The sequence below is a fragment of the Ambystoma mexicanum genome, chromosome 9 (genome assembly GCF_040938575.1).
Source record: "Ambystoma mexicanum isolate Mex_15411 chromosome 9, UKY_AmexF1_1, whole genome shotgun sequence".
Taxonomy (NCBI): Eukaryota; Metazoa; Chordata; class Amphibia; order Caudata; family Ambystomatidae; genus Ambystoma; species Ambystoma mexicanum.
Genome location: NC_090931.1, coordinates 59,685,422 through 59,712,994, shown reverse-complemented (window position 1 = coordinate 59,712,994; position 27,573 = coordinate 59,685,422). Strand labels below are relative to the sequence as shown.

The 27,573-nt window shown below is 47.0% G+C and overlaps 1 protein-coding gene across 3 annotated transcripts in view; it reads right to left on the bottom strand.

The window, feature by feature from the left end:
- The window catches only part of PRDM10 (PR/SET domain 10), an 825,235-nt gene that overhangs the window by 732,003 nt on the left and 65,659 nt on the right, over window positions 1-27,573 (bottom strand). For all 3 annotated transcript variants that reach the window (XM_069614147.1, XM_069614145.1, XM_069614146.1), the window contains exon 2: window positions 11,515-11,706. In XM_069614147.1, the coding sequence (XP_069470248.1) occupies window positions 11,515-11,583 (69 nt within the window). In that variant the 5' untranslated portion in view covers window positions 11,584-11,706. The remainder of the gene's footprint in view (window positions 1-11,514; window positions 11,707-27,573) is intronic.

The window sequence follows — 27,573 nt, the reverse complement described above, 5'->3', positions numbered from 1 at the left end:
AGCCACCCCCCGCCCGAATCTCCTACTCAGGAATTCAGCCCCTTACACTCCTCAGCCTGAGCATCTGCGGGTTCTGCCCAACCCATTCCAGATTCCGCCCCCTCCTTCCCCTCAGAGCACCTTATGGTCTTCCCAATGTTGGCCCTTCCCAGGCGTGCTTTTTGCTTTGTCCTTTGTAACACACTGCTCATATCATGGTGTTCAGTACTCTTCTGGAGATAGCCAGCTTCCGCATTCCTTTCCGGATCAAGGACCTTTCAGTTGGGGTAGATACCCACCCTTATTTCGCTTTGGTTTTACCACTGTTGGCCATTCCCAGCTCTTGAGCCCGGTTTGCCCCTTCTTTTGTGAGGGCCTTACTTCCTGGTCGTCTTCCTCAATCCCCAGAATCCTCAGGCATTCCTCATAAGAGGTTATCCGAAATTGCTTTCCCTTCCATTCAAACACTAAACCAAACAGTAACATCCACCTGTATCCAACGTCTTTGTCTCCAAGTGCCTGAACGACTGGAGCCATAGTCCTCCTTTTGGCCAGGGTCGTCTGAGATAAGTCTTGAAAAAGCATCAGATTGGCTCCATTGTATGTAATCTGTTGGGCCTTCCTCGATATAAGCAGGATCTGCTCCTTGATCTTGTAGTCTTGCAGTGCCGCAAGGACGTCTTTAGGTCACGGGAGCAGACTATGAATCCTTTCAATTTTCACCTCTAACCTTTCCTCGGATACCTCTCACTACAGCTTCAAATTCTTTATCTGGAACTTCCTCGGGCATGTTTTTGATCTGTATATTAGATCTTCTTGACCTGTTCTCCAAATCTTCTGTCTGCAACTCTAAATTGTAAGTTGCAGTCGTTCCACCCACGTATCTGTTTTTCTTTAGTCCTCTGTCAATTACTGTATTGCTTTCTCATTTGTATCCAGCCTTTCCTCCATTTTGTTAACATCTTGTTTTATCTCATGTAGGGCTGCTGCCAAGTCCTCTCTCATGATGGTCATTTGTTTCTGAACAGTTTCTGATATTTTATCACCAAAGTCCATAAAATATTGTTTGAGGAGTGACTGTCACATTTTGGTCCTGGCCCTCCTCTGTTTGGGGCCCACTCCAGTCCGTGTGGTCTTGATGCCCTTGGGCACACTGGGGGGAGAGCACTTCTTTGCACCACATTTTCTGGAGGTTCCCCTCAGGTTTCTTGGGACCCTTCAAGGTTTCCCCCCGCCCCCCTAGTTTTGGACATGGTCGTTTGTTTCACTTCTCACTGGGGGCCTAGTCTTTCCGCATTGGCCTATGGCCTAGCCAGTGACTGGTCCAACCTTGGTCCCTCTCGATGTGTGGGGAGTGTAGTCTTTGCCCTTCACAGTCCTCCTCGCTTTCTATGCAAATGGAGGTATAGGTTGACTGGTTTTAAGTCCTCCCATAGGTTAGATGATAGATTGTCAATTCGGGGGGGGGTGGGGAGGACACCTGTGGTTCCCAGATGTTTTCAATTAGCCAGGGACGCTTTGCGCTGGTTGGAGTGCTCGTCCTGTCCTTGATTGTTATTTGGGAGTATAAATGACTGCACTCCTCTAGTGGTGTACGCCACTTTCATGAAGTGGGCTGTTGCTAGACCCCTGGACAGTGGCTTGCGTTGCCTTTTCCCTCAAAATGACTCTCACTGAGGGATTAAATGTCCCTAGAGTGGGCCTGAGGCATACTACTGGTTATCTTCCTTTTACATCTCCGGACCGAGTGCAGGCTCCCCAGGCTCCAGCTGAGCCTAGTTCGTTGTTTGTGCCCTACCATGGGTCTGGGTGTCCTCTCCACCCCTGCCCCCGCCCCTCCCCCCCCTCCCCCAGGTAACGCCTTAGTGCCCACTGCACCTCTCCTTCGTGCTCAGAACTCCCCCGCCCTCGATCTGGGGCCCAGGTTTATGTCTCTGGATCACTGGGGGATGCCCCGTACCCCTCTCCCAACGGCCTCGGGGGGATTTCACAGTGTCTCTCGCTCTTTGTACAGCCTTCGATCCCCTCCGAGGGATCTGAACAGGTGGAAGCTCCTCCTCCCCCAGAGCCGCTCACCGTTATGTTGGATGGGAAGGGGGGGGGGGGTAGGCGATCCCTCCGTGGCTCCCTCACCGGTGCTTCCTTGCAGGTCTCTGGATATCTTGTGCGGCTGGAGGTTCTGCATCCACTGGACCGTCTCTGAAAATTGCTAGGGCTACTCTCTGCACTGAGCACGTAAGTGTGCAGTCCATGTAACAGGCGGTCCTCTGATCGGCCTCCTCCCTGCTTCAGAGCGCCCGGTTTGACTGCCCCCACGGGTATCCTTATCGTAATATGCTTGTACTCTGATGTTGTGCAGGGCCACGCCTGGGCAGCCTGCCAGTTTCTCTCCCTCTGGGGGATCCCGTTAAGTCTGCACAGTTCAGTGGATAGCCCCCTTCTACACGGGCATTCTGTGTTCTGTTTTTGCTACCTGGGGAGGGCTCAGCGTGCTGGTGTTTGTTCGAAAGCCCCAAGGTTCAGGTGAGCATCGAATCACGGTGCTCTCCCCATGGCGGCCATCTTGGAATCAAAGAGGAAAAACATTTTTGATGTGAATTTAACTGTTAACTTTGTTGTTGTTGTTGAACAGGCATACAAAATAAATTGTTAAGTTGTGTATGATGTTAAATTGTTTATGATATAGTGTGAGGAACAGAATAATTTAGTTAGAGTGTTTTCTTCAGTTTATTTTAGGGTGGGAAATCCTTGTCAGGGTAGGGATAGTGCGGCGTTTATCCAACCTTTTGTGTTAATAAAATAGCATCTTTTGAAAAACTTTCACAAAGTTGTCAGCCTCACATTTCTGACCCCTCACACAGGGCTTTCTCATACAAACACACTTTACACACACTTGCAGACTAGTGGTTTTGCAAAGGTTCACAAAGTGAGGGGCTCTCTTCCTTTCTCTCCCCTTAACCTCTCTGAGTTTTTTCTCCCCTTGTCTACGGGTCCCAGACTCGTAACTGTTATGGTTTTGCGAAAGTTCACATGGTGAGGGTTTTTTTCCTCCCCCCTTGACCTCGCTCAGGTTTTGCTTCCCAAAAAGAATTATTTTTAAGGGATGGAGTTTCTCGTTTTCTCATATATGTTGTTTCATTCCTTTTGCCAAAGTGCCCTGGTCTCCCCACTTCCCTTGGGTGGACTCACTGGCTCTCTATGGCATGCATTGTGTCTTCCGCGGCAAGCCTGCAGCGGCTCTTCGGCGGCCCGTGCCTTTTCTCCAGGTTCGCTGCCTATGCTCTGTGGCTTCTGTGCCCCTCATAGTTCCTGCTCGCCTGCTCTGGGTGCCTTCGGGCTCAAACGGCATGGAAGCTGCCTTTCTTCCTCTTTGTCTCATGGCGTCCCTGCTGCCGCGTACCATCGCCTGCGGTCTGTTCTCCTCTGGCTTTACTGTAGCCGGTCAGCTCCATGGACCTCCCACCAGCCCCGCAATTCCTTGGTCAGCACAGAGAGGATAAGACTCCTCCAGCCAGCGTCTCACTTCCCTGTACCTTTCTCCCTCCTGGAGCGGGAAAACTCTCCCAGTGAGAGAGTTTCCAGCTTCCCTGTGGCACACTGCTGGTGCCTAGGGGTTCACTCCCTTTGTGGGGGCCACAGTTTCCCAGGTTTCCCCCAGCAGTCCAGAGTTCTTCACAAGGTTTTAGCGGTGCAAGGGTTCCCCCTTTTCTCCTCTGGATCAGCAGTCCAAGGCCCCTTCTGCAACAAACGAATCCTGCAATCAAGTCCTCCAGGGAGGGCCTCTCTCATACTTCCCGAGTCTTTCCTTGCTTTTATACTTGCCCTGGCCAATGGGATTTGGGGAAAGACTAGACTGATGTATGTAATTCTTACATGTAATCCTCATTCCTTCATTCATCTTCCTCATCACAGTACTGATTTTATAACTCTTGTGAGAGGCATTGGGGATCGTTCTCGTCACAGTACTGGGAAAGTGATCTTCATTCAGGATACTCCTATACTTTCACGTCCCAGTACTTTTTAGGGGAATGGTAAGACAAGTACAACCCATGAGCCCATTAGGGAAGAGATTGTTCTTAAGGGGGTCTAAGGTCCCTTAATTGACAGGGATACCGTATCTCAGCAGATGACGTTGTGTCACTGCCTTGAGGGCTGCCTCCCCCCCCCCAATGTGATCCTCCCTCATATAGCCGCCCGAGGGTCAGGATCTGGTAGCGGCTGCAGTCCCCTGGTCACATGGGGAGACATCACCACTGGGAAAGGAGTGATGACACTATCGGATTCAACAAAGATCACTGTATGATAGAGTGAGAATTTGACCTTATCAGGCAGGGCGCCTCATGTGAATGTTAATTCAGCTGATAATCGCATTGTCTGGAATGGGAGGAAAGTAGTGTTTTAACAAGAAACTGTCACTTACTTTGTGCAACACTACGCTGGATTGGAAACAGAATGCATTTAATTTATCCAAATTTGAGGGTTTTCTAAATATGCACTTCAGGCACAGCTCTCTAATGAAACATTCTAGATTGAACTCTGGTATTTCCAGGCAGTACCACCATTCCTTTGATCAGGAGGTGGCAGAGCCAAAGACGATATTTCATGCTTTAGTCGGGAATACCAGGAGACACTTGGAGCAATTAGTGTGGAAGGTATTTCTCTGGTTTTGCTGCAGATCGTATGGGGTGGAGACAAAATTGGGGTGTCTCAATATGACAAACTTAATGCCGTGGGAGAGAAAGTTTGGGTTGAATATTAAGAGAAAGTGTTTGGAGTAGAGCAAAGCTATGAATTTAATTGGCATTTGTATGGAACCAAAAGTGAATGGAATCCATTGTTTGATCAAGAATGTTTTTATTTATGTATGTATGCATGCAAGTCTCAGGAAAATAGCTCCGGGGCAACGTGCTCACCTTGGAAGCAAGACGACACGAAGCAACAAATGTTCGATCCCCGGGTTCGTGCTTAGAAACCTCTGGGTATTAAACGTGTTGTAAATAACATATCATATATCAAATGGTCTAATCCGAGATGCAGCTGCAGCTGCAGCTGCAGCTTTTCTGCCTGTAGTCTCCGGTCTGCGTCCTCCGAGTCCCGGCACCAATGAAGGAAAAGCCACCCAGGGGTAGCTTTTGTTTACTACAGCTGGCTGGCTTTTCCTTCATTAGTGCCGTAAAAGCAAAAGCGAGCACAGGCAGGCATCCATTTCACAAAATGGATGCCCCAATGTGCTTGCTTTTGTAAATTTTGAGCTTCAATTGCGAATCTATTTTTTGTATTATTGCCCAACTTTTTTTGCGATAACATTTTTTGCCCGATCCATTCCTTACATTTATTACACAGTCAGTTAGAAAACATTCACTAACAAGGAGGCAATAAATATCACACAAAAATATTCTACAGTACTTCACACTATCCGGTTCTGAGGCATTTAAACAACTGTGAAGGAGGAGCAAAATGGTATTCAGAGCATTTGAAGTAGGAGCAAAAAGGCATAAGTTAATAAAACGAATAGCAGAATTATTCTTAAACAGTGCAAATAGTTTCAGTTCACCAGAGGAGTTAGTCCAATGCAATAGGTAGGCCAAAGTCAATGGGCTAGAGTCTTGTATCAGTAAAAACGGTCCTGGTAGTTAAACGGAAAAGTCTTTGCCACGGTTCTCAGAAGTAGTTCATATACGAAGGTTTTAGATGTCGGGTCACAAGCTGACTAGGCCTGCAAGTTGCCAAAGTTTCACACACTTTCGCAGTGAGAGGTAAATTCTCTCGGTCAGGTTTTCACAGTACCTTATGTTGAAGAAAAAGATGCAGCTGAAGAATTCTGTTCCCGGCAGTTCCTGCAGATCTCGCTGTTCCTGAGCCTCAGTCGTGGGGACAAGAGGGAGGACGTCGAGGGACTCCTCCACTGCACGGGGACTGGTCACAAAGCTGGCAAATCTTCGATTCCAGTAGCTGTAGTCAAGCACACAAACTGGTGTCCTTCTCCCTGGCTAGTCGGTTTCCTGCAGCACGCTCAGGAAAATACAACCAGCTCAGAGAAAGGTATCCAGGTGGCTTGCGAGTTGATTTGGTCCCACCAACTCAAAGGGAGAAGTCATCCTTGAAGGGCTTCTCTGTCGAGATGAACTTGGTGTTTCGGACCTGCAGCAGGGCTTCACCGGGCAAACCAACGGTCCAGGAGTTGCAGCAGCTGTCCTCTTCCAGCTCGTATTCGGTTCTTTCGTTCCAGTGGTCGACTGCTTTCCAAGCCATGAGACTCTCCTTTTAAACAGTTTCTCCCATTCATTCCAGCCTAGCTGCCACACACCCAGCTGGGTGGCCGTCCTTGCCGATCAGTCAGTCAGCCAGCCAATCTCGTCAGAGTGCATCCGGGTCTCCTAGGAGACTAAGCACAGAGAGTTTCGGGCACCTCCCTCACTTCCCGCCCACCCCACACACTCAGGCGCCAGAGGCGGTCTTCAGTCGTGAAGGCCGCCAAAGGCGTAGGAACAAAGGGACCAAACCTGGTTTGGCGCGCAGAGACAATCTCTAGAAGGACCTTTCCAAAAAGAAATGGTGAAAAACGAAGACCGGGCACCATTTAAACAAAGGAGCTCAGGTGCCATCTTGAAAAACATGGCTCCCGTGATTTAATGCTACCGGTGTTTGCGGTGGGGAAAAATCATGGTAGTTTGTTGTAAAACCACAGCCACCAGCCATTGCAAGAGGAAAGGGTAGCATTTGACTGCTACATGAGTTTCTAGACATAGGGGATACTAAGTAACCCCTCCAGCACTCTAATGTAAAATAGTGTGTGCTGGGTCTGGGAATTTGAAAAGACTAGTAAAGTCAATTTCACTTTACTTTCTCTGGGAAACAGTAGTTTATCCCAGAGAAGGTATTTAAACCTTGGGGCAGCCTAAAAGGCTTCCCTGTGTCACTGCACTGAGGGTGCTGTGTGACACACATCACATGAAAAGATGATGCTTACGGAGTTGTCTAAAACTCCATAATCAAAGAACACAAGAGTAAAACACACATCAAAATACATGAGAGTGGGGAAAAAAAGTCTCACACTCTTTCCAGGTAAATAAAAGCAAGTTCTCAAAATCCAGCAAAGTTGCTGGGGGTCTCTAAGGTGAAGGGAATTAGCACATTTATGAGAATTCTCCATAACACCTGCCAGCGGCCTTTGGGTTCTAGAGGCTGTCTCCCGGAGCCTTCTGGCTCGTCTGCTCTCAGCAAACGGGGGTGGGAGCTCCTCAGCAGGCTGGTAAGCGCCATGGACGCCGTCTTAAGACTCCTCTGCTTTTCAGCTCTCACGATCGCAATTCCTCCAGGGAGGGCTTCTCTCCCTAATTGGTTTTCCCTATTTTGTATTGGTCTTGGCCCATAAGAATTCCTGAAACACTAGATTACTCCATAGTGTTTTTAAGTTTGCTCTTCATACCTCTGCACCTCCTCCTCATCGCAGTATTTCCCCAACAACTCTCTCTACAGTGACCTGCCTATTCTTAGTCCCAGTACCTTTGCCATAGATCTCTCTTGGGTCCACTAGGTTCTTCATCGACCCAGTACTGTTGCTACTATCTACATGACACATCTACATGAAATAGCAAGGTAAAGGAAAGTGAGGTGAGCTGAAATATACCGCGTTTTCCCTGGATAGTCGTCACTAGCCCCATAGAGGGGGCCCCTCCCCATGAGAGCCTCCTGCTGAGTACCACCGCAGGAGGACTATCAGGAAGTGGCCTGACCTCCCTGGCCTCACGGGAAGGGGCTACCCCTCGGAGTGAAGCAACGACAGCCAAGGATTCATCCTTCTCTGAAATCCTGCAACCGATACTGAATGAAAAACAGGCCTCTGTGGGAAAGCTGGTTTGTGAGTTCTTGGTTTTTTGAGGACTGACAAGGATTTAGGAGTCAGTGTGAGTTCACCATTTGTTGATCTACAAAAAATATCCTTTCCCTCAAAGAAAAGATTAAGGACTGCTGTCCTCAATGTCTTTAGCTCACTTTGTGGCATGCATCCATGTTTACCTGCAGGTGTCAACTCCAATTGCAAACCCTCCAGCAGAGGTGTGCACATGACTGGCCGCCTACTTCAAAAGATCTTGGGCTTATATTCTGCGTCTGATAGGCCACTTTTAAAATGCTCCAGTTTGTCTGGTGGAATGTATTGTTCAAACTCCGAGTTTTAAAATTAGCTGCAGCAAAGATAGCCTCAGTATTTGCTTGCCTCAATTGAGGGGCAGAGTTGCAAAAGATCTTTTTCCCTACTGTCTCTAAAATCATATCTCTTTTTAAGTCAGCAGCTGTGAGGGAGAGGAAGAAGGGAATGCAGAAGAATGAGTAAAGAGCAGCCACACCCAATACTGTGGACAATGGTTTTGGGCAGGTCATTAGCAGAATATCCTCAGATGAAAGTAGTCAGAAACATTAGTCAATCTTGCAACTGGTGTGTGTTCCTGAATGTAGTTTCTTCCATGGTTTTTGGCCTCTAAAAAGGACATTCTTTTGCAGAATAAGTCCCGAACTTCAGAAGCTTTTAGGGTCAAGGCACCCAACAGTACCCCTGCTTAAACGGGAGGAGTTTATGGCCTCGGAATGTCAAGATAGGTCATGCATTCCAAAGCCTGATCAGTAAATGCACGCACTGAAGAGGTGGTTTATCCTCATTCTCCAGAGTATCAGTGCCGCTTTTATCCTTAATTGATTCCACTGGATCTACTCGGTCTGGGGGGATGAGGTTGTGTTCAGGCTCTTTTGGCTCTGGTGGATGCTCCTGTGGCTCAACAGGAGACAGTGCAGGAGGACTGCAGAGCTTTATGGGCCTTCTGTGACTGCTGAATTAGATCCTTTAACTGATCCCAGAAATAATCTTTCATAGGCTCTGAGTACATCAGTAACTGGAACTTTTTTCGAAAAAAGCATCTTCGGAATATTGTTGCGTTTGTGGTCGAGGAGCTGGAACCAGTCTAGAAAAAGGGTTGGTCTCCAAGAATCAACAGATCAATCAACCTGTTGCCAGGAATGCCCTCATAACCACGGGTCCACATATTGTAGAAAAGATTATATGGGAGGGGAAGAGAATGTAGATGGAAACAACATTCTGGTATGTGTTGACCACTCCACCCTAGGCACAAACGTATCTCTGCCTAAAGTCATGCTTGCCACCGACCTCGGCCTGGCAACGACAAGAATAGGAGGACAAGACAGAGGAAATGGTTGTCATCAATGTGTCCTGAGGAGAAACCATTTTGGAAGTGGTTGTTGTGAAGTATGTCACAGATTTACAAAGATAGCAGGTGATTTAGTGATCGGCTTGGACTTGGTTTGAACACTCTGAGGATTCAAAACTTGCGAGGAATCCTTTTATTACGAGCCATTTTAGCCTGTTTAACGGGATCATCTGCAGTGCCAATCTTTTGGGTCGTTGGGCAAACCTCTGACCTTTTAGAATTTGTAGGATACTTGGAGTAGCCAGTCATTTTTTCAGCCCCTGTAAGGGGAACCTCTGCGCTGACCCTGGTTCACTAAGCCCCTGACTGGGAACCTCAGAGGAGCATCTGGTTTTCACTTTATTAGTCTCGGTAGGGGTAGAGCCTACGTGACCCCTCGCTGCACCAGAAGGTACCGGAAAGGAGTCTCCTGGCCGTGGTGCCTGAAAAGTAGAGTACTTACCAGTCGACGCTTCTCTTCAGGTGACCTTAGCTGACCAGAGGAATGCAATGAAAGACTTCCTCGCACCTCTTTAGTGTTCTTTCAAGGGTCCGAACTGATAGAGAGTTACAGCAAAAACATGAGCTCCACTGATAGTCGGTCCCTAGACACAAGAGAGGTTATGGAGATCTGTCGCTAAGTACTGATGCCCGATGGGTTACACATGTTGCAATACCTTTATGCTCTGGCGTAGGCAGAAGGAAAAGGTTGACCATGGGAACTAGGCCGAAAGAAAAAGAAAATTTGACAGGACTAGAGAAAGGCGGAATACAAACTCTACAGGTGCTACCACGTGTCCGATCTCATCCATGCAGAGCAAAATTACTGAAGGGCGAGGCACAGGAAGGTGGGGTTAAGGCTGCACATCCGCCTGCCCTCACGTAAAAATAAAAAAATATTTTGGGTGCTACAGGCAAGTGTACGGAATGTCCCATAATATGGCAGAAAGGGGAAGGTCGTAGAAGTGCAATACTACTAAGAGCTAAAACGAGGCAGTGCATTGTCTAATCCATTCAAAATACACAATCACTGACTATTAAGAGGCCTCAGGATGGTGCAAAGCCATTGGGTGAATATCTGGCAAAATACTTTTACCCTGTATCTGAACTAGGTGATTTGGTGTCATTATTTGTTTAAAGACTTGACACTAGGTGGCCAGTCCTAAAAGCCAGTGATTGAATGAATTTTTGGGAAGTGATACATCACCCAAAGGCCTCAAAGCGCTTGGACAAACAGCTAAACAAGGACAGATAATGAACAAAAAAAGACAAAAGGCAAGATAGAATCTGTGGAAAGTCAGGAGGAGAGAAACATACAACGGCCCTTAGATAGAGGGTAGTAAAGATTTTTATTAAACAAAGGGGTCTTGACGCCCTTTTTAAAATCAGTGAGGGAAGTTACTTGCCGAAGCTCAGGTGTGAGTTTGTTCCACAAAGACGCCGCCTGACAGTCAAAACATGGTACCACCAAAGGTTTTCAGTTGAAATCTCAAGTGAAATCATTTCGACGGATCACAAGATTGTAAGCACCAACATGGGACGCAAGTGGTGAGACAATATGCCAGATTCTGTGGCGCCACCCCATTGCGACATTTAAAGGTGATGGAGAGTACCTTATGCATGATCCGGTGTTTAGCCGGAAGCCAATGTAAGCCTCTTCTGGCCTCTGTGACTTGTTCTCTTTCAGAAGGCCACAAACAGCTCTCACTGCCCCATTTTGAGTGACTTGCAAAGCCTGAATAATAGTTTTAGCTGTACCCTGCAATAGAGTATTACAATAGTCTAGCCATGAGTTAATCAAGGCTGAAGCGAATAGAGAGCTGTTTTTTTTGTGATATGTAGGGGTGAATATGGTGAAGGAGTTTAGTAACATATCCGCAAGATGCGCAGACCTGTGCCACATGCGGTTTAATCGATAATTCAGTGGTTAAATTGTTACAAAAATTGTATTTACAGAGATCTGCAAAATTCAATAATCGTATGATGAATTCTTGTTATTAAATAGCAATGAAGAAAAGAAAATGTGTAAAAAATGGGTGACTTAAGTTGATAGCCAGAGGCCGAAGTACTAAGGGACAGAGGAGAAAGTGGGACACAAGTAGATGGAGCACAGAGGGTGGGAAACGAAAAGACAAGCAACAGGTTAGGGATTATCAAGAGAGAAAGGACAAAGAAAGAGAAAATAGTAGAAGGTAAAATAATGAATGCCATACGATAAGTAGCGAAACAGTCAATAGAAAGAGATGTGACCAGGATTTTAAAGGGAGAGAGAGAGAGGCAGAGAGGGAAAGATGGGAGAGAAGGGACGATGGGGGAACACTGAGCTTCGAATCACCTGTGCAGTATCCTGATCAGGGTCTTCAGCTGTGGACCACACCTGTGGATCGTCATCCTTTGTATCCATAGTCCCCTTCCACCGGCAGGTGACCACTGGCGGCAGGGGCTTACAAGTGCAAGACACGACAGGTGTGATTCACCTGTCTTCTGTGTCTTCCCACACAGGGTACTGCTCTCTTTGGTGACATGGCTGTAAACAAGAAACAGAGCACAGAGTCAGAAAATCCATAGATAAAAAAAAGAAAACATGGCTTAGAAAACAATTTGCCATTTTAGATGTGTAGCATAAATACATCTTCCGTAGGGAACATTGCAAATCCTTTTTGAAAATGAACAGAAACAGCAAAAATGCCAGTGCACATCACTTAACAGTCATAGAAAGGTCAACAAGAAATAGATTGTCTTCCATGGCCAACAAGTCATTGAACGCTTTGCTGTGGGCTGAAACGTAAGAGTAGGGCGTTCAAGACTTTAGGGCACCGGTGTCGAGTGATGTAACCTTTTTAAAAAATTTTTTAAAAAAAAGTAAATAAAAGTTTTTATTAATTTTATTCAAACCAAACAACAATACAAACCAAACATGCAGTGCATATTTCAACAGTTCAATTGTTCACTACTTAATTTGGTCACTGCTCCCCTCATCCCACCCCCCTTTATGAGCCTATTTATTCCACACCTTCTGTATCTGCCGCCCGTGGCGGGGTCTTCCTTCCCGTGGATTCTGTCAGGTCTATTATTGTTCCAAACAATTCCACTATTAATGATTTCCATGCTAACAGGGGTCCTGCCTCCTTCTCTCCCCCTATGTTGCTTGCCTCTTGCCATACCATCGTTTCTGCCTCCGCCCATTTCTGCAAATCTTTCCACCACACCTCCACACGTGGCCTGTGACATGTCTTCCATCCCATGGCAATTCTTCGTTTTGCAAGCACATATGCTAGATCTTTCAGTTTATCAACATGCTTAAGTTTCTGTGATCTGGGGAACCCCCCCTAGCAGGCAGGCCCAGGCTGTGTCTATTATGATTGTGACCCGCTTTCCCGCTAGTTTCTGTGCCACTTCACCCCAGAAGTGCTAAATTACTGGACATGACCAAAACATGTGCATCATGGCAGCCTTTTCTTTGTTACATTTGGGACATGCTTGTCGTCCCGCATTTTCGAACCTGGATATCCTCAAAGGTGTCATGTATGCTCTGTGTGTTATATACAATTGAATCTGTTTTAGTCTCGCATTCCTTGACACCTTCTTGTTGTACCCCAGAGCACGTTCCCACATCCCATCCTCTATCGGGGCTCCCACTTCCGCTTCCCAGGCTAGACTCAATTATGTTAAATCCTTCCCGACCTTAGACATCACCATCTCGTTCAGTCTGGAAATCCCATGCCCTCCCTCCGATATATCATATATTGCCTCTATAACAGCATCTGGTTCGTCTTCCTACACTTTTTCGGGCCATGTTTTCCTGATTCTCTGCACCATCCTGTGATATGTAATATACTGGCCCGTGTGTAGCCCAGTTTCCTCCCCCAGCCCTTCAAAATCTATAATAGACCCCTCTCGCCAGATGTCCCCCAACGTTACCAGCCCCACCGATTCCCAGTGGTCCCCGATTATCATCCTCAGCTGTTTATCTTGTCCTGCCAATGCAACTAGTGGTACCTGCGGGGAGCATGAGAATGGGTTCTCCATCATCCGGCATGCCCGGCGCCACATCTTCCACCCAAGCATCATCATCCTAGGGCGCTCTCTAATTTCTGTCATGGGCAGCCAGATCATCGCTCTTAAATGGAATGGGGCGCAATCGTGTCCTAGCAACCTAAATTCGGGGTTTGCTTCATCCGAGAGCCATTTGGCCACATATTGCAGCTGGCTCGCCACATAATAAACCTCATAGTTGGGCAGTTTTATTCCCCCTTTTTCGTAAATGTTCTGCAGCTTCCATAGCGCTACTCTATTCCGGGTACCATGCCACAGGAAATCCCTACACATACTGTTCAGTTTAGTAAAAAACTTCTTTGGTATCATGTATGGAATATTTCCAAAATAATGCAGCCTATGTAGGACCACCATCTTTAGCATTGCACCTCGTCCCATCATTACTAGGGTCAACTTCACCCAGAATTTCATGCACTTCTCAATTTTCACAATAGCTACCTCGGTGTTGTGCCTATGTTCCTCTTCTACCGTGTGATACATGTCTATCCCAATGTATCGGAAAGAACTAACCGCCCATGCTATTTGTAGCACCGGCAACCGTCTCACCGGGGTTCCCTTATAGCTGCCTAGCGGAAAAATACTATATTTTTGAGGATTCACCGCTATCCCGGACAGCACAGCATATCTCTCCATCACCTCCAGGATGTACTGGAGATTTTCCTCCAGCTGCCTCAAGCACAGCAACACATCATCCGCATATAAGGAGATCAAGTGTCGTTCCCCTCCCACCTCGATTCCTATTGTATCATATTGTTGTCTGAGGTATATTGCTTGGGGCTCTAGGGCTAGTATGTGAAGCATTGGGGACCATGGGCATCCCTGTCTGGTGCCTCTACTGAGTTTCCATCTCTTGGATATTACTGATCCCATTCTAACCCTGGCCAGCGGCTCACTATATAGCATCTTCGCCCACCTTATATATCCAGGCCCCATTGCATACCCCGCCAGGGCCGCCAGCAGCCACGGCCACCTGACTGAATCAAAAGCCTTTAACGCGTCCAAGGACACGATCGCCATTTCGCCTTCATTCTCACTTCCCCATTCAACAACCCGTTGGAGTCGCCTGGGATTATGAGTTATATTTCTGTTCAGGACATAGCCCGTCTGGTTGTGGTGTATTAGTTTGTTAACTCTTCGCAATCTATTTGCCAAGACAGCCGTCAGTATCTTGCCGTCTTGGTTCAACATCGACAAAGGTCTGTAAGAGCCATAGCTATGCCCCGGCTTGTTGGGTTTGGGAAGCGGTATTATGATCGCTTCTCTAAGTGACTCTGGCAACCGTCCCACCTCAAACGCTTCATTTAACATTTCTAACATTGGGGGGAGCACTTCCTCCCTATATACTTTATAAAATTCACTTGGGAACCCGTCCGCCCCCGGGGTCTTACTAGGGGGCAGCTGCCTCACCACTTCTTCTAACTCCTCCAGGGTGATTGGTGCATCTAGCTCCTTTCTTTCTTCCTCACTTATCATAGGCAGTCCTATATCTTCCAATGTTTCCGTTATCTCCCCATGACTAGTTCCCTCCTCATCTCCATATAGCACCTTATAATAATCGGCAAACTCCTCGTTAACTCCCTCTTGGGTGTCCACTATCTTGCAGTCTTCTCTTATTATCGTTCTGATCGTGGGTCTGGGAGTCTCGCTCTTGTATAGCCATGCCAAGAGCCGTCCTGTTTTTTCCCCTCCCGCATGCTGTCTCTATATATTTTTTGTAGTTAAGGTTGCAGAGTCTTTCCCAATGTTCCGCACATTTCTGCTGTAGCTTAAGTACCAGCTCCATGTCTTCACTTCCACCCTTTAATGCCTTTTCTATTTCCCTTTCTGTTCTTTAAAGGTCAGTCAAAACCCCACCTTGCAGGCCTTTTGATTTTGCTATGGCAACCCCTTGCATCACCACCTTGAAGGCTTCCCATAATGTACTTGCCGAGTCAACGCTACCCGTGTACGTCTTGAAGTAGTTAATAATCTCCTCCCTTATATCCTCTCTAAAAATGGGGTCCTTAAGCGCCTCTGCACGGAGGCGCCATGTCGGAATCCGTGCTCTCGGGGGCAGTATTGCCACCCGAGAACCAGGGGCGAGTGATCCGAGAGGACCCTTGCTTTATATTCTGCCTGGGTAGTCTCTGTTATTACATCCGGCGTAGCAAAGATATAGTCCAGCCTTGTATGTAGCTGCTGCGGGGCAGAGTCATGCGAATATTGCCTTTCTAGGGGGTATTTTGTTCTCCAAACATCTGCCAGACCAAAGTCATCTAGCAGTGTCTGCAATGCTTTAGCTGCTGGGACGGGTCTATCAATCTTGCCATCAGATTTATCTACCTTGGGGTTTAGTACGCAGTTAAAATCCCCACCCCAGATCACTGCACTGCCCATACACATACTAAGGTTGGTGCAAAGAGTTCTGAAATATGTTGCTGTGTTCTGGTTGGGGGCATATGTATTTACAATGCTGATCTCCTTATTCTCCACCAACCCTCTCAATATGACCATTCTCCCATCCGTTTCCGTCACTTCCTGTAATAGTTGAAACGGGACATGCAGCGCTACCCAGATAAGTACTCCTCTAGCATAAGCAGAGTATGTCGAGCCCACCACAACCCCTTTCCATTTCTTTACAACCATCTCCATCTTTTCCCGTGTCAGATGCGTCTCTTGCAGCAGTGCAATATCTATCTTTTGTCTTCGCAGGTACAACATTGTCAAGAAAGGAAGAAGGCCTTGACTATGGGACTATGGCAAGAGGTAAAGTGCACAGGATTGCACAGGGAACAACTTTGGATCTAACAACGTGCATAAAATACCCAAGGCTTGTGTATGTATAAACCCAGGAGTGCAAATAAAGTATTTACCAATATACAAAAAAGGAATGTAGGGTAAGCACTTAAGACCTCCTTATAACTGAAAGGAAAGTCAGCAAACTCTTTACCCACTATGCTCTTACAGATACTGACGGCGCTAAACCCACGTAGCGGGCAAGCAAGTACAGATTCTGTGAACTGACACTCTGTAAAATACTGAATAAGTAACATTCAAACAGTACTCACGAGGACCGGAAAGACCACTAGAATGTCAGTAATTTCACGAACCCTGTAGATCAAACAGGAACCCAGAAGGCTGTAAAAGCAAAGTGTTAAAGATAACAAAATACATTAACCCTAGTCAGGGGCAAGTAAGATTTGTGATATTAACTTGTGAGGAAAACAAAAGGGGATACACACTGGAACATGTTACAACAACACCCACACCTAATATGCGATGGAAAGTAAATGCTGAAGTGCAATGGAAAATATGGAATGGAATCAGAATAAAGTAGGATCAGGAGCTGGGGAAACGCTATTACCAAGAAAACCTTTCCCACCCAACCAAGGGAAAAAGGCAGTAAACTAATACTACAAAAGTAAGGTTAATGCATCAAGTCTTCAGTAACCAGAACAGCATAAAGAGACAGAACGCTCCGGCAACCTGGGCTGCATCAAATAGTAAAGCACAGAGAAAGGCTGTCTGCAGACAGAGGAAGATAGAAAGGGAAATGCAGAAAGCATAAATCAATTAAGCACATTAATCCGAAATCCAGGACAGAGGAACAAGATACAGGAGCTAAGAACTGGGCACAAAAGCTAGGAACTGGAACTAGGTACAAGGCACAGAAACCAGGAACAAGGAACAGGAGACTAGTCACAACAGGAACACTGCTACAATGACCAGCGCCGGACTGAAGCAAACTGAGGCTTTTTAAAGCTGCTAAACGAGCACACCCCTCAGGCGTGCCGCCTGCTGCACCTGCAGCCACAGGTGTTGCCTATCCTCCACCCAGCCTTGTCCTGCAAGGGAGGAGATGAAGCAGTGAGCCAGGCATTCTGGGAAGCAGGAGGTGAAGCAGTGAGCCAAGGCATTCTGGGAAGCATAGTCATTTGATTTAAGTAGCATGCTGGCTGCCAAAAACCTGGAATGGATCCGGAAGGGAAGAAACTTGGAAAATAAGTTTGTAACTGTCCCAATTCATCAGAACACTGTAGCATAAGGTTCAAAGGAAATGTCCAGTAGGGAATAAACCCCAAAACATGCCCCCAAGTGGCGGGAACGAAGGGAGCGAGAACGGGAGCGAAGGGAGCGGGCCGTGACAAACATGACCTTATTCCTTTTCAGATAACTGTTAAATCCCCTGACATTCCACGCGATTATTTTAAGATCCCCATGGCACGTTCGAGTTCTCCTTCCCTTCCTCAAACCGATCCCTCCCACCCGCGCTGTGCAGATTCATCCATCCAACACTTCTATTTAGGCTGCTCATAATCAAACTTAAACTCCCCAAAACTATATACACACCAAACTCTCCCCCCTCCCTCCAGCCCACCTTCCAACCCTTACCCAACAACACCCTCCCCAACTGTTGCCCAGCTCCATCCCTGGATCTCAGGCACCCCCACATCTAGCCCTGTCCCGTACAAACCTACGCTCACGGCTCAGCAGGGTCAAGTCGCCCTAGTGGCCACTTAACTACTAGTTCTCAGGGGTAGGTTGTTCCCATCCCTTTGCTCCCATTTCCCATTTTGTTACGCTTCATGCTAGTGCTAAGCAGTTTTCACATGCATTTTGCCCACTATATTCCAGTCCAGCCAGGGCACAAGGTCCGAAGGCTACATAATGTCTATCCAATCTTCCTTTTTTTCCCCCCACCATGACAGGGCCACCCTCCCACTTACCCCCTCAATGTCCATGAGTCCGGCTCCTCAATTGTCATGCTCCTGACGATCTCGGTCTGCCTCGTGTTCCGGGCAGCCCTGCAGGTCCAGCCATGCCACCACTTCCTCCGGGGTGTCAAAGAAAAGCGCTCTACTCTTATGCAGCACCTTAAGCTTTGCCGGGAACAAAAGCATATACTTAAGAGGAGGCTGCGCACGGCTGGCATTAACGGCCACGTAGCTATATCTCTGTCTCTGCACCAGCATCGTATAATCCGGGTATGCCGTGATGTTGGTGGATGCTCCTTCTATTGTACCGCCCTTACGAAAGTATTCCAGGATCTTCTCCCTATCTTTATAGTTCAAGATACTCGCAATTATCGGTCTCGGCGGGGCTCCAGGTCGTGGTTTCCTCATCAGGGCACGATGCGCTCGCTCCACAGTGAACCCCTGTGAAAGCTTGTCTGCTCCTATCTCCTGAAGGATCATGTTCTCCACATAGTTCGTGGGGTCCTGGCCTTCCTCCCCCTCCGGCAGGCCGACCACCCGTATGTTATTCCTTCTCGCCCTTTCTTCCGCTTCTTCGACTCGATTTTCAAGGTTAGCAACCTGATGTTTTAACACGTGGACCTCTTTTGCGTTACTTGCGCTGACATCTGTATTGATTTTCACTGTGCTTTCCAGGCAACTCGTCCTCTCTGCCAGCGCCCCAACATCTTGTCGTAGCAGGGCGAGTTCAGTTCCTACCGCATCAATTTTGTTTTCCAAGGCTGTCCGCAGGTCCGCCATTGCTGAGTCCCATTTGGTGCTCCATTCCGTTATGGCCGCCAGGATCTGATGCTTATCACCTTCTACGGCGTCTTCTGCAGGGGTTGCCATCATGCTTTGTGCCGCTGTTGTGGGGGTCCTCTGCGCTTTTGTAAAGACCTCCATTTTGGGGTGGTTTAGTCTTAGCTCCCAGTCCTTTCAGTGACATTGCACCATCCTTCCTGCGTGTCTGGTTCCAACTATATGGTGTTGTTGTGACACTACCAGGTCCTCCAGGCGTTGGGGTTCCAACTTCTGCAAGTTGCAGTGTGCTCTGGCGCGTGAAATTGTATTTCAAGTTGATTGTGTCCTCTCACGTTTATTCTCTGTATACAGTATTCGTGCGCTGTCAGTTTATGTCTCAGGGTTGTTCAATTTGTTTCTCCGTCACAGCCCATGAGGTTCAGGCACATAGAAAGTCTGGCGCCTCCCATCCACTTCAAAGGGAGCCTATCCTGGGCGCTTGTGCTTGCCCTGATCTCTTCTTGCACATTGCGTTGTGATCTTCTGGCAGTCACTCAGGACTGTCCTGTTTCTCCCTGGTGTCACAATTTGGCTGCTGTGTCTCATTCCTCGTGGTGCCGCACCTCCTATTGTACTCATAACATCATCATGGGTCCCCATCAGTCCAACCCTCCACCATCTTGCCTGCGTCTCCCAAGCCCCTTGACCCACGGCATATTATCGGCTCCGTCTAGAGCATGGGTCGATCAGCCCGGGAGCTCACTTTCACTGGCACCTTGTTTGATTTCTCCCCTACTCCTTACTTCGTAGTCTACCTGGTCTCATGTAAATGATGGGTACGTTCTTATCGTGGTGTATCCCACGCTCACTTTCATCAACCAGCAGCTTGTCTCATGATTCCCACTTTGTCATGTCATGGGATGGGATTTTGAAGGCACTTTATTCCTGGATTGGCCACGAACCACCTTCTGTCCCAGGGGCAATTGTGTATAGTTGCGATGTGCCTTAGTCAGTGCTGGGCTCACCTAACTCGCAGCCCCAGGATGCAGCGCAGCAGGGGGTCCATCCGTTCGCTATACTTCACACGGCATTCACTTATGTCCGTGTGTATACATGCACTAGCCTCTCAATGCCTCATGCAGTTCGTGACCTCAATAGGTCTGCCAGAGATTTAGCCGCAGCGCTTGTAGCTCTCAACACCAGTCCTGGGAGCTCTTTGCCTGCTCCCCGGGTTCGCATCCGAATATTCCAGTGGCCGGCCTCCACCTTGCAGGGTCAGCTGTTACTGCCAGTGCTCGACCCTGCATTCAATGGGCGCCGCTCCTCTGATCCGCCCTTTGTGCCCTGTGCTCGGATGTCATCAGGCGCATGTCTTCAGTTCACAGATGCCTCGGCACAGCCGAGTGGAGTCACACCAGCTAGCAGCCGCCCACAACGATCGATGCTTTGTTATTCGTATTGCTTCTTACTTCGTGCAACTGTATCCATTTGCCAGAGTCAGTTATGCAGTTGTGGGGACGCGCCCCTCGGGACCTCTTTGTTTGCAGCAGCCGCCGCCATTTTAATGTTCACCTCACGGCCGGTCTTGAGATACAATGTATCTCTCTGGCTGTTCCTCGGCTGCGAGCGTGCAGTCAGCCCTCTCCTGTTCAGCACGCTGCCTTCCCACGCCTCATCATGCATTCCATAGCCATTATAAATGAAAATAGCATGCGTATTTCGCCGGATCTAGTCGTCGGATCTCGGAGCTCCTAGGGATCGCAGCCTATTCCATGGCTGCCCAAGCCACGTCCCTAAGTGATGTAACCTTATAAGCACTAGCAGAGGGTGCTCCAAAGATATCAATGCTATTTGTTAAACACCCAGTGATCTACTCTCCACCAATATTTGAGGCCACGACAAAAGCTTCCAGTGCGTATGGAAGCCAAAATGAAGCTAGCACAGACTGCGGAGAGAGAGCAGTAAAATGTACTTGAAAGTGCCAACATGACTTGGCTTTTTAGTATATGGAGACTACACTGGCAAGACCACGTTTACTAATATAAGCGGTTTCTCCGCACATAGAGTTTTTGTATGACCCTAAGACTTTTATACATAACTAGTAGACGAGCCCGTGTACACGGGCCAAAGAGCGGAAACAAATATATTCGAGTGTTAGAGACATTGTGGAGGTGCGATATGCTGAAAAGAATTGTATTTACAGAAAGCCCTCTGTATAGGGGGAAAAAGCTATTTATTTTGTTGGAGAAATAATGCTTAATCAAATGAATTTCTGTTTATATATATTCTTTTAATGTCTATATTTTCTTATTGTATGCAACTTGAAGTATGCTGTTAAAGTGGTATCCCTGTCTTGGGCCTTTTCTGCAGCTAATTGCATGTGATTATTGTTGTAATACACATTTTGTTTGTCTGGAAGATGAACTTGAAGTCTTATTATTGTATGCGTAAGGCAACAGCTCCCTCTACCGGTGTTAACAGGCAAAGCGGGCCCATGATGGCACCAGACAAACATACATCAGGCCTTTCATTGTATAGTATATGATCATGAACCACACTTTAAAGTAACACATCGAGTGCTCAGTGACCTCTCCTTCCTACTCTACTACGTTGAGCAAGATCTGGTGTAACGCAGGGCTGGGAACCTGGAGACATCAATGATCTGATTCAGGAGGGCGACTTGCCCCCTGTTGCGCTAGAGAAACCGATGCAGTCAGAAACAACGTAGCTGCCTGGCCCCAAGATGGCAGACAATGGTACAGCCCGGTCATGAGGGACGACTGGGACCTGCTTCCGGCAGGGGACTCTGGAGAGAATGTTCACTACACCGGGCCCACCATGCGAATCCGGGTGTTTAACCTCCCTACAGTGTTAATGGTTGCAGCTTGAAGCTGGACACTGTCTGCATACCAACTATTAACACTGGATGGTGCACATCTTCTATTGTACCTAACCAGCGGCCTCAACACTGGTTGTACTTGACCCTTCTAATTTGTCTTTTGAAACATTTCTCAAAATGTGGGATGTAAGGAAAAAAACGATAATTTGCAATTATGTCATAAAGCACATTAGGACATAATGATAACATTAGAAAATTTGCAAGTTTCCCCATGCGGTGCTGGGGGACACGTGCAGTATAACAAATACATTACACTGTGTATCAAGGACCGCAGTATTATGCATTGTAATTGCATTTGCATAATTGTCACGTGTTAAAGAACCTGAAGAGTCATTAGTGAAAGATCCATTACCAGTAATGTTTGCATTTCTTATTCCCCCCGCCCTTTTTATAGGACCACCCCATATAAAATTACACCCAAGATAAATTCCTAGTCAAAACATAGAAAAAGCTAATAAACCAGCTATACAGTGCAGAACACAAGTATATGTGGAGGAAAACACGGTTATAAGAGAATATTCTTGAACGCGATGGTGTTGCTTTTTTATAAATGGAGTTGTTGGATTTGTGTACATCAATGATATTCTCGTGTACATCAATGATAATCTAGAAAAGGAGAGAGAGAGAGAAAGAAAGAGCTTTTTGTGCAAACAATGGGTAGCAACGTTTATATTGATCACCAAGGTTTGTCGCTGGGTTTTCCAAAAACCGATATTAAAACTACACTAGCAAGAAAGCAGCGGGAAGTGTGCAATTACATGTGTTTCTTTAGGAACACTACCAGGAGGATAGTATTTTGAGTGCCGTATTTACCCTACACTGGTAGCCTTATGCTGAACTTGGGCGAGTGGTGGAGCTTGGGGTTCTTTGAGGACATCAGACAGGTGCACCTAATAGCGCAACTCACAGACTTTTACCGCAAGGGGAGAAGCTTTATTGACCTCAAAGGGGCCATTGTACCTAGGCTCGCTCCACATGCGGACAAGGTTTTTCCCAAAGATACGATCGGCAGGAAAAAGCTGGAGAGGAAGCGACATAGGCAGAGAATAAGACGTAGCGCTGATTGTTTCTTCTGTCCTTGGTGATGCAATCTGTTGAGAGATAAATGTTATGGCTTTGGTAAAGGCACATAAATAGCTAAAACATTCGTCCCCCAGAATAGATGCAGCCCTGTGCGCATCAGATGCTCCCCTGATTGGAGATAGGGGCATGTGCATGCACCGCCATTACCACCTCGTGAGGCGATAAGTGGTGAATCTTATAGGGCTGGGTGCACATGCTAAACAGAGCGAGAGGCGTAACGTTTTGACAGTTTGCTTTTCAGAAGACCAGTTATCCTCTCAACAACTCTGTCGGCCTGGGGAGGTATATAGTGCACAACCAATGTTTAATGCCCAATAATGCTGTGATCACTTTGAAGAGCTCATTGAAAAAGTGCATGCATTATCGGACCTTATTACATTTCACACAACCCGATGGAGGAAAAACCTCCCTGACCAAGAACTTGGCCGCATATCTTGCGTCCGGGTGTACACAAGGACAAGCATCCACCCACCGGGAGAAATGGCACACAACAAATATTAGATAACTGAACCCTTTGCACCTTTCCTCCATGTCCACATAGTCTATATGTAATTCATGGAACGGCCCAGTAGGGCGGGGCAGGGTACTGCGGATAGTGCTTAAAGTAAATCCAGTACTGTAGGTCTGACATGTGGTACAGTGCATAACCATGGTAGTTAATGCCTCTTGCAGACTGGCAAACAAACCAACCCTCCTGTATGATTGCAGCGATATGGTGTTGGGAGGTGTGCAGTCATAATGTTGACAGTCAAAATGTGGACAGTCAAAATTTCGAAAAATAAATGTCGAAAAAAATAATGTCGACAAACAATAATGTCGAAATTTTTCGATATTTTTTCGAAATTTTGAATTTATTGTATGAATAAATATATATATAAGATGTGTTGAGTATGAGGGGGGGTGTGGGGGGGTGGCAGGGGGGTGTTGGGTGAGGGGGGGTTGGGGGGGCCCCCCCATAGTAAATGATACTATTTTTATTTATTTAATTATTGACTAAATAAATAAATAAATAAATATATATATAATTGGTATGTGTTGAGTATGAGGGGTGAAAGGGTGGTTGGGGGGGTGTGGGGGGGTGGCAGGGGGGTGTTGGGTGAGGGGGGGTTGGGGGGGACTCCCTCCATAGTAAATGATCCTTTTTTTGGTTATGTATTTATTGAATAAATAAATAAATATATAAATAGAATGTGTTGCATATGAGGGGTGGGAGGGTGGTGGTGGGGGGTGTGGGGGGGTTGCAGGAGGGTATTGGGTGAGGTGTTGATAGTTTTAAGGGTTTATAGTCATAATGTCAAAAAAAAAATGTCGACATTTTTTTTCGAAAAAATGACTTTTTACATTATAAGTATAGGATGTCGACATTATTATTTTCGACATTTTTTTTCGACATTATGACTATAAACCGTGTTGGGACGCATGTGAAGGGTGATGAAACTGGTCAAATGTGACCAATAGCACCTCGTGTGGCATAACCACTTTGCCAGATGTTTCCTGCTGCCACAGTAAATCTGAAGGGGACTGCTTACAGCCCCTCTTCAACCACAGATCCTTTTCTTCCTGAGGCGCTCGACCCTGAAGCTCAATTAGCTGTGCTATTGGTAAAGAATTGTAGGAGTCTGGTAATTGCTCTTTGTATTGTGCTATTAATGGGTACTCTAAAACATTTGGAACAGAGGGATACGCCGCTTGTTTGGCTGCTGCAAGCGTGGCAGTGTTACCAAGTGAGTCCTAGTCTGTGTTGTTAGTATGGGCAGTGCATTTCACCACCGCCATCAGGGAGGGCTGGGACAGTGCTTCTATTAGTTTATCTAACAGTGCTGCATGCTGCACCGGGGACCGGGCTGCCCTTCTAAATCCCCTCCTTTTCCATCGTGCCAGTCCTGTGTGCACTGTGGTGGTAACATAGGCCAAATAGATGGTGACGCGGCACCCTTGAGATGCTAGAAGCGCCGCAATGAGCGCTAGTTCAGCTGACTGGGCCGGAACAAAAAAAGGGCATGGGTAATCTCTTCTGGACCATTATTTCATGTTCACCATCCACTAGGCGGACCACTGCCGCGTCTGTATGTCTCAAGCCTGTCCCCTGATCAATATTTGCTGACCCGTCAAGGAAAAGCACCCCCACCCCCTCGAGTGGGACATCTCTCGCTTTGGGAGGTCATCCTCCTTCCCCTCAAATGTCACACAATCATGCATCACAAGATCTTCTGTACAATGTTCTGTCAAAAAGTGGCAGGATTCTGTTTTACACCTCACTATGTGAATATTTGGGCTGGACAGAATGATCTCAGACTGATGCCCGCTGAATTGATTTGGAATGCTCCAAGATGGCGAACACCATGTGCTCAACATACTTACGGAGCACTCCATGACAATTGTGGAGCTTTTCTTGAATGCAGGTTGTAAGGAACTCATGATGGCAACAGTAAAGATAGACACAAGTGATCACAGTTCAAGGGCGTTTATAAAACTGCATGCAGGTTGGAAAAACGCCTAATCTAAACCTAAATCTAAAATGGGAGCAAGTGTTGACCATCAAATGAAAAGAAGGCAGTCCTAATGGCGTTGTGCCAAATAAAAAGGGCCTAAACTAAGAAACCTATTGCCAACCCTTGCAACTAATATTAAAAGGGTGTTGGATGGTTTTTAAAAAAAGAAAGAAATGTTCACAAATAATATGTCAGGATGCAGTAGCTTGGTTCTCCCTTCCCCACTTTTTAAATATGGGGTAAGGTGGGATCTTGGAGCACAGCACACACTGGAGCTTCCCCAGCACGAGTCGACAGTTCTGCTCCAGTTTATCAGGAGCCTCGATGGCCAAGTCTCGTTTCTCTTGAAAGTCTCTTGCCTTCAAGGGCCTGACATATTGAAACAAAAACAAATGTTTCTTCAACAAATGAAAGTTTGTTTCCTGCTTTCACTTAGTGTGAGGATTTTTCACCACTGGGTCCCTCTCTTTCGGGCACTGACCCCTCTTTGTTCTCAGCCTCCCTCCACCAGGTTCACTATGGCTTTTCCTTCCTTTACAAATCTAATGTCTTTTTAAACAGTTCTAGTGGACATCCCTCTTCCGGGTTCCCTCTTGCCAACTTAACATTCACAACTGTTTGCAGGATTCACTTCCCTTGCTTTCTCACAGTTCTTAGGCCAAAGGCTTTTGACTGTACAGGGATTTTGCTTGACCTCCTGTATGACCACTTTGATCTATCTTGGTGGCTCTCCTATGGCCTTCTGGTATTTGTATTTTCACTCAGACAGGGATCGACCAGAGTTGCTCGAGTTAACACCCACGTGGTGCCATTTCCCCTCTAAAGCTCGTCTCCCCTCAACACTTTTACAGTTCTTTGAACTTGATTGAACTTGCCATTTTGCGTCTTTCATTCACCACAGCCCGGCTTCTTATCGGCTCTCCCCTCGACTCACTGGCTGTGATGAACCGCTTGGCGTTACTCTTTACTGGAGTCGAGGCCGGTACCACGAAGCAGGAGTCTCCCCCGCTCTGGCTCATCAGCGTCAGCACGCTTTGTGGACCGTTGACATCTGCTGCAACACACTTGGGCTATTGTCCTAGATCTTATGATTCGCTCTGCAGAGTTTTCGCAGGTCTGCGTCAAAAAGGGCAAGGTTGTGTCCCTCCTTGTCAGCCTCGCCATATTCTCTGCCTTTCTCCTCCTTTTGAACTGCCGGGCCTGGATAGCTGTCTCGTTGTGCATTCTGCTTTGCTCGTACTGTGTTCTCTTGCTACACCTTTTATCCCTGTGGGGAAGGAAAAGGGCAGTCAGGAGTGTGTGATTTTGATCAATTGCCTGACCCTTGTATTGGGACATGTTGTCAGGTTTGGGTCAGATCATTAGTTAGTTTATCTAGTCTGAATCTAGTTATGTCAAGCTATACATAGAAAAAAGGGACACAAGTTGGTTTGAACCTTAACAAGTTTGTTTTCAGAATGAGAATTTACCAATCCATCATGCTGGAGATGGTGCTGGACGCTGATTGGTGCAGATGGTCTCCCGTTGCCCTAGCTTACATTCTAAACTGCCTTTCATTTTCCAGTGCAGATCAGGAAGGTCCTGTTTATTTAAGCTCCACTGTTTTAGGGCCTAGTTACAAGGAATTGAACTTTAGGCACCAGGAAAGAAGATGTACATGATTGCCTTCAGCGAAGGACAAGACAATGGGCCTCATTACGACCCTGGCGGTATGGGTTTAATGGTGCCGGAAGAGCTGCCGGCGCCGTTAAACCCATATCGCCCTATTACGAGGTCCCCTTGCGGGACCCACTCTGGACAACCAGACGTCCTTAGCAGGTCCCGCGAGGGGGCCAGCATGCTAACAACTGGCCCGTCATTAACGGGCCCGTTGTTAGCATGCTCCCCATTCCCATTGAGCCCTATGAGGGCTCGAATGGGGATGGTCCGGGTTCCCTGAATGGGGAAATACCGAGCCCTCCAAGCTCGGAATTAGCCTATGTATTTCCCCATTCAGGGAACCCCGGACCAGAGTTTGGAGGCAGCCATGCCCTTATTAAGGGCATGGCTGCCTCCAAACTCGTAATGAGGCCCAATGTGTACTATTTGGTGGGAGCGCAGCGTTTCTTTTGAATGCAGAGAAAGAAGCGTTTAACTTCTGAAAAGCCTTCAGTGACTGTTTGAATGTATCTCTTAATATCCTTTTAGTTTTAGGTATTTAGTTAGGTATTCAGTTATTTTTTAATTGAAACCGCCGTAGGATGAACTTTTGAAAGGGAGCGTTTGAGAAGTCAGGAGTTTATTAGTTTCAACGCGCGGCTTGCAGCAAACCAATATGCACGTTCTGACTGAAGTCACAATTCGGTGTAGCTTCAAAATCCAGTCAGGTGCGCAAGTCCATGTGGCAGACACTTCTAGTTTCTTGGGTT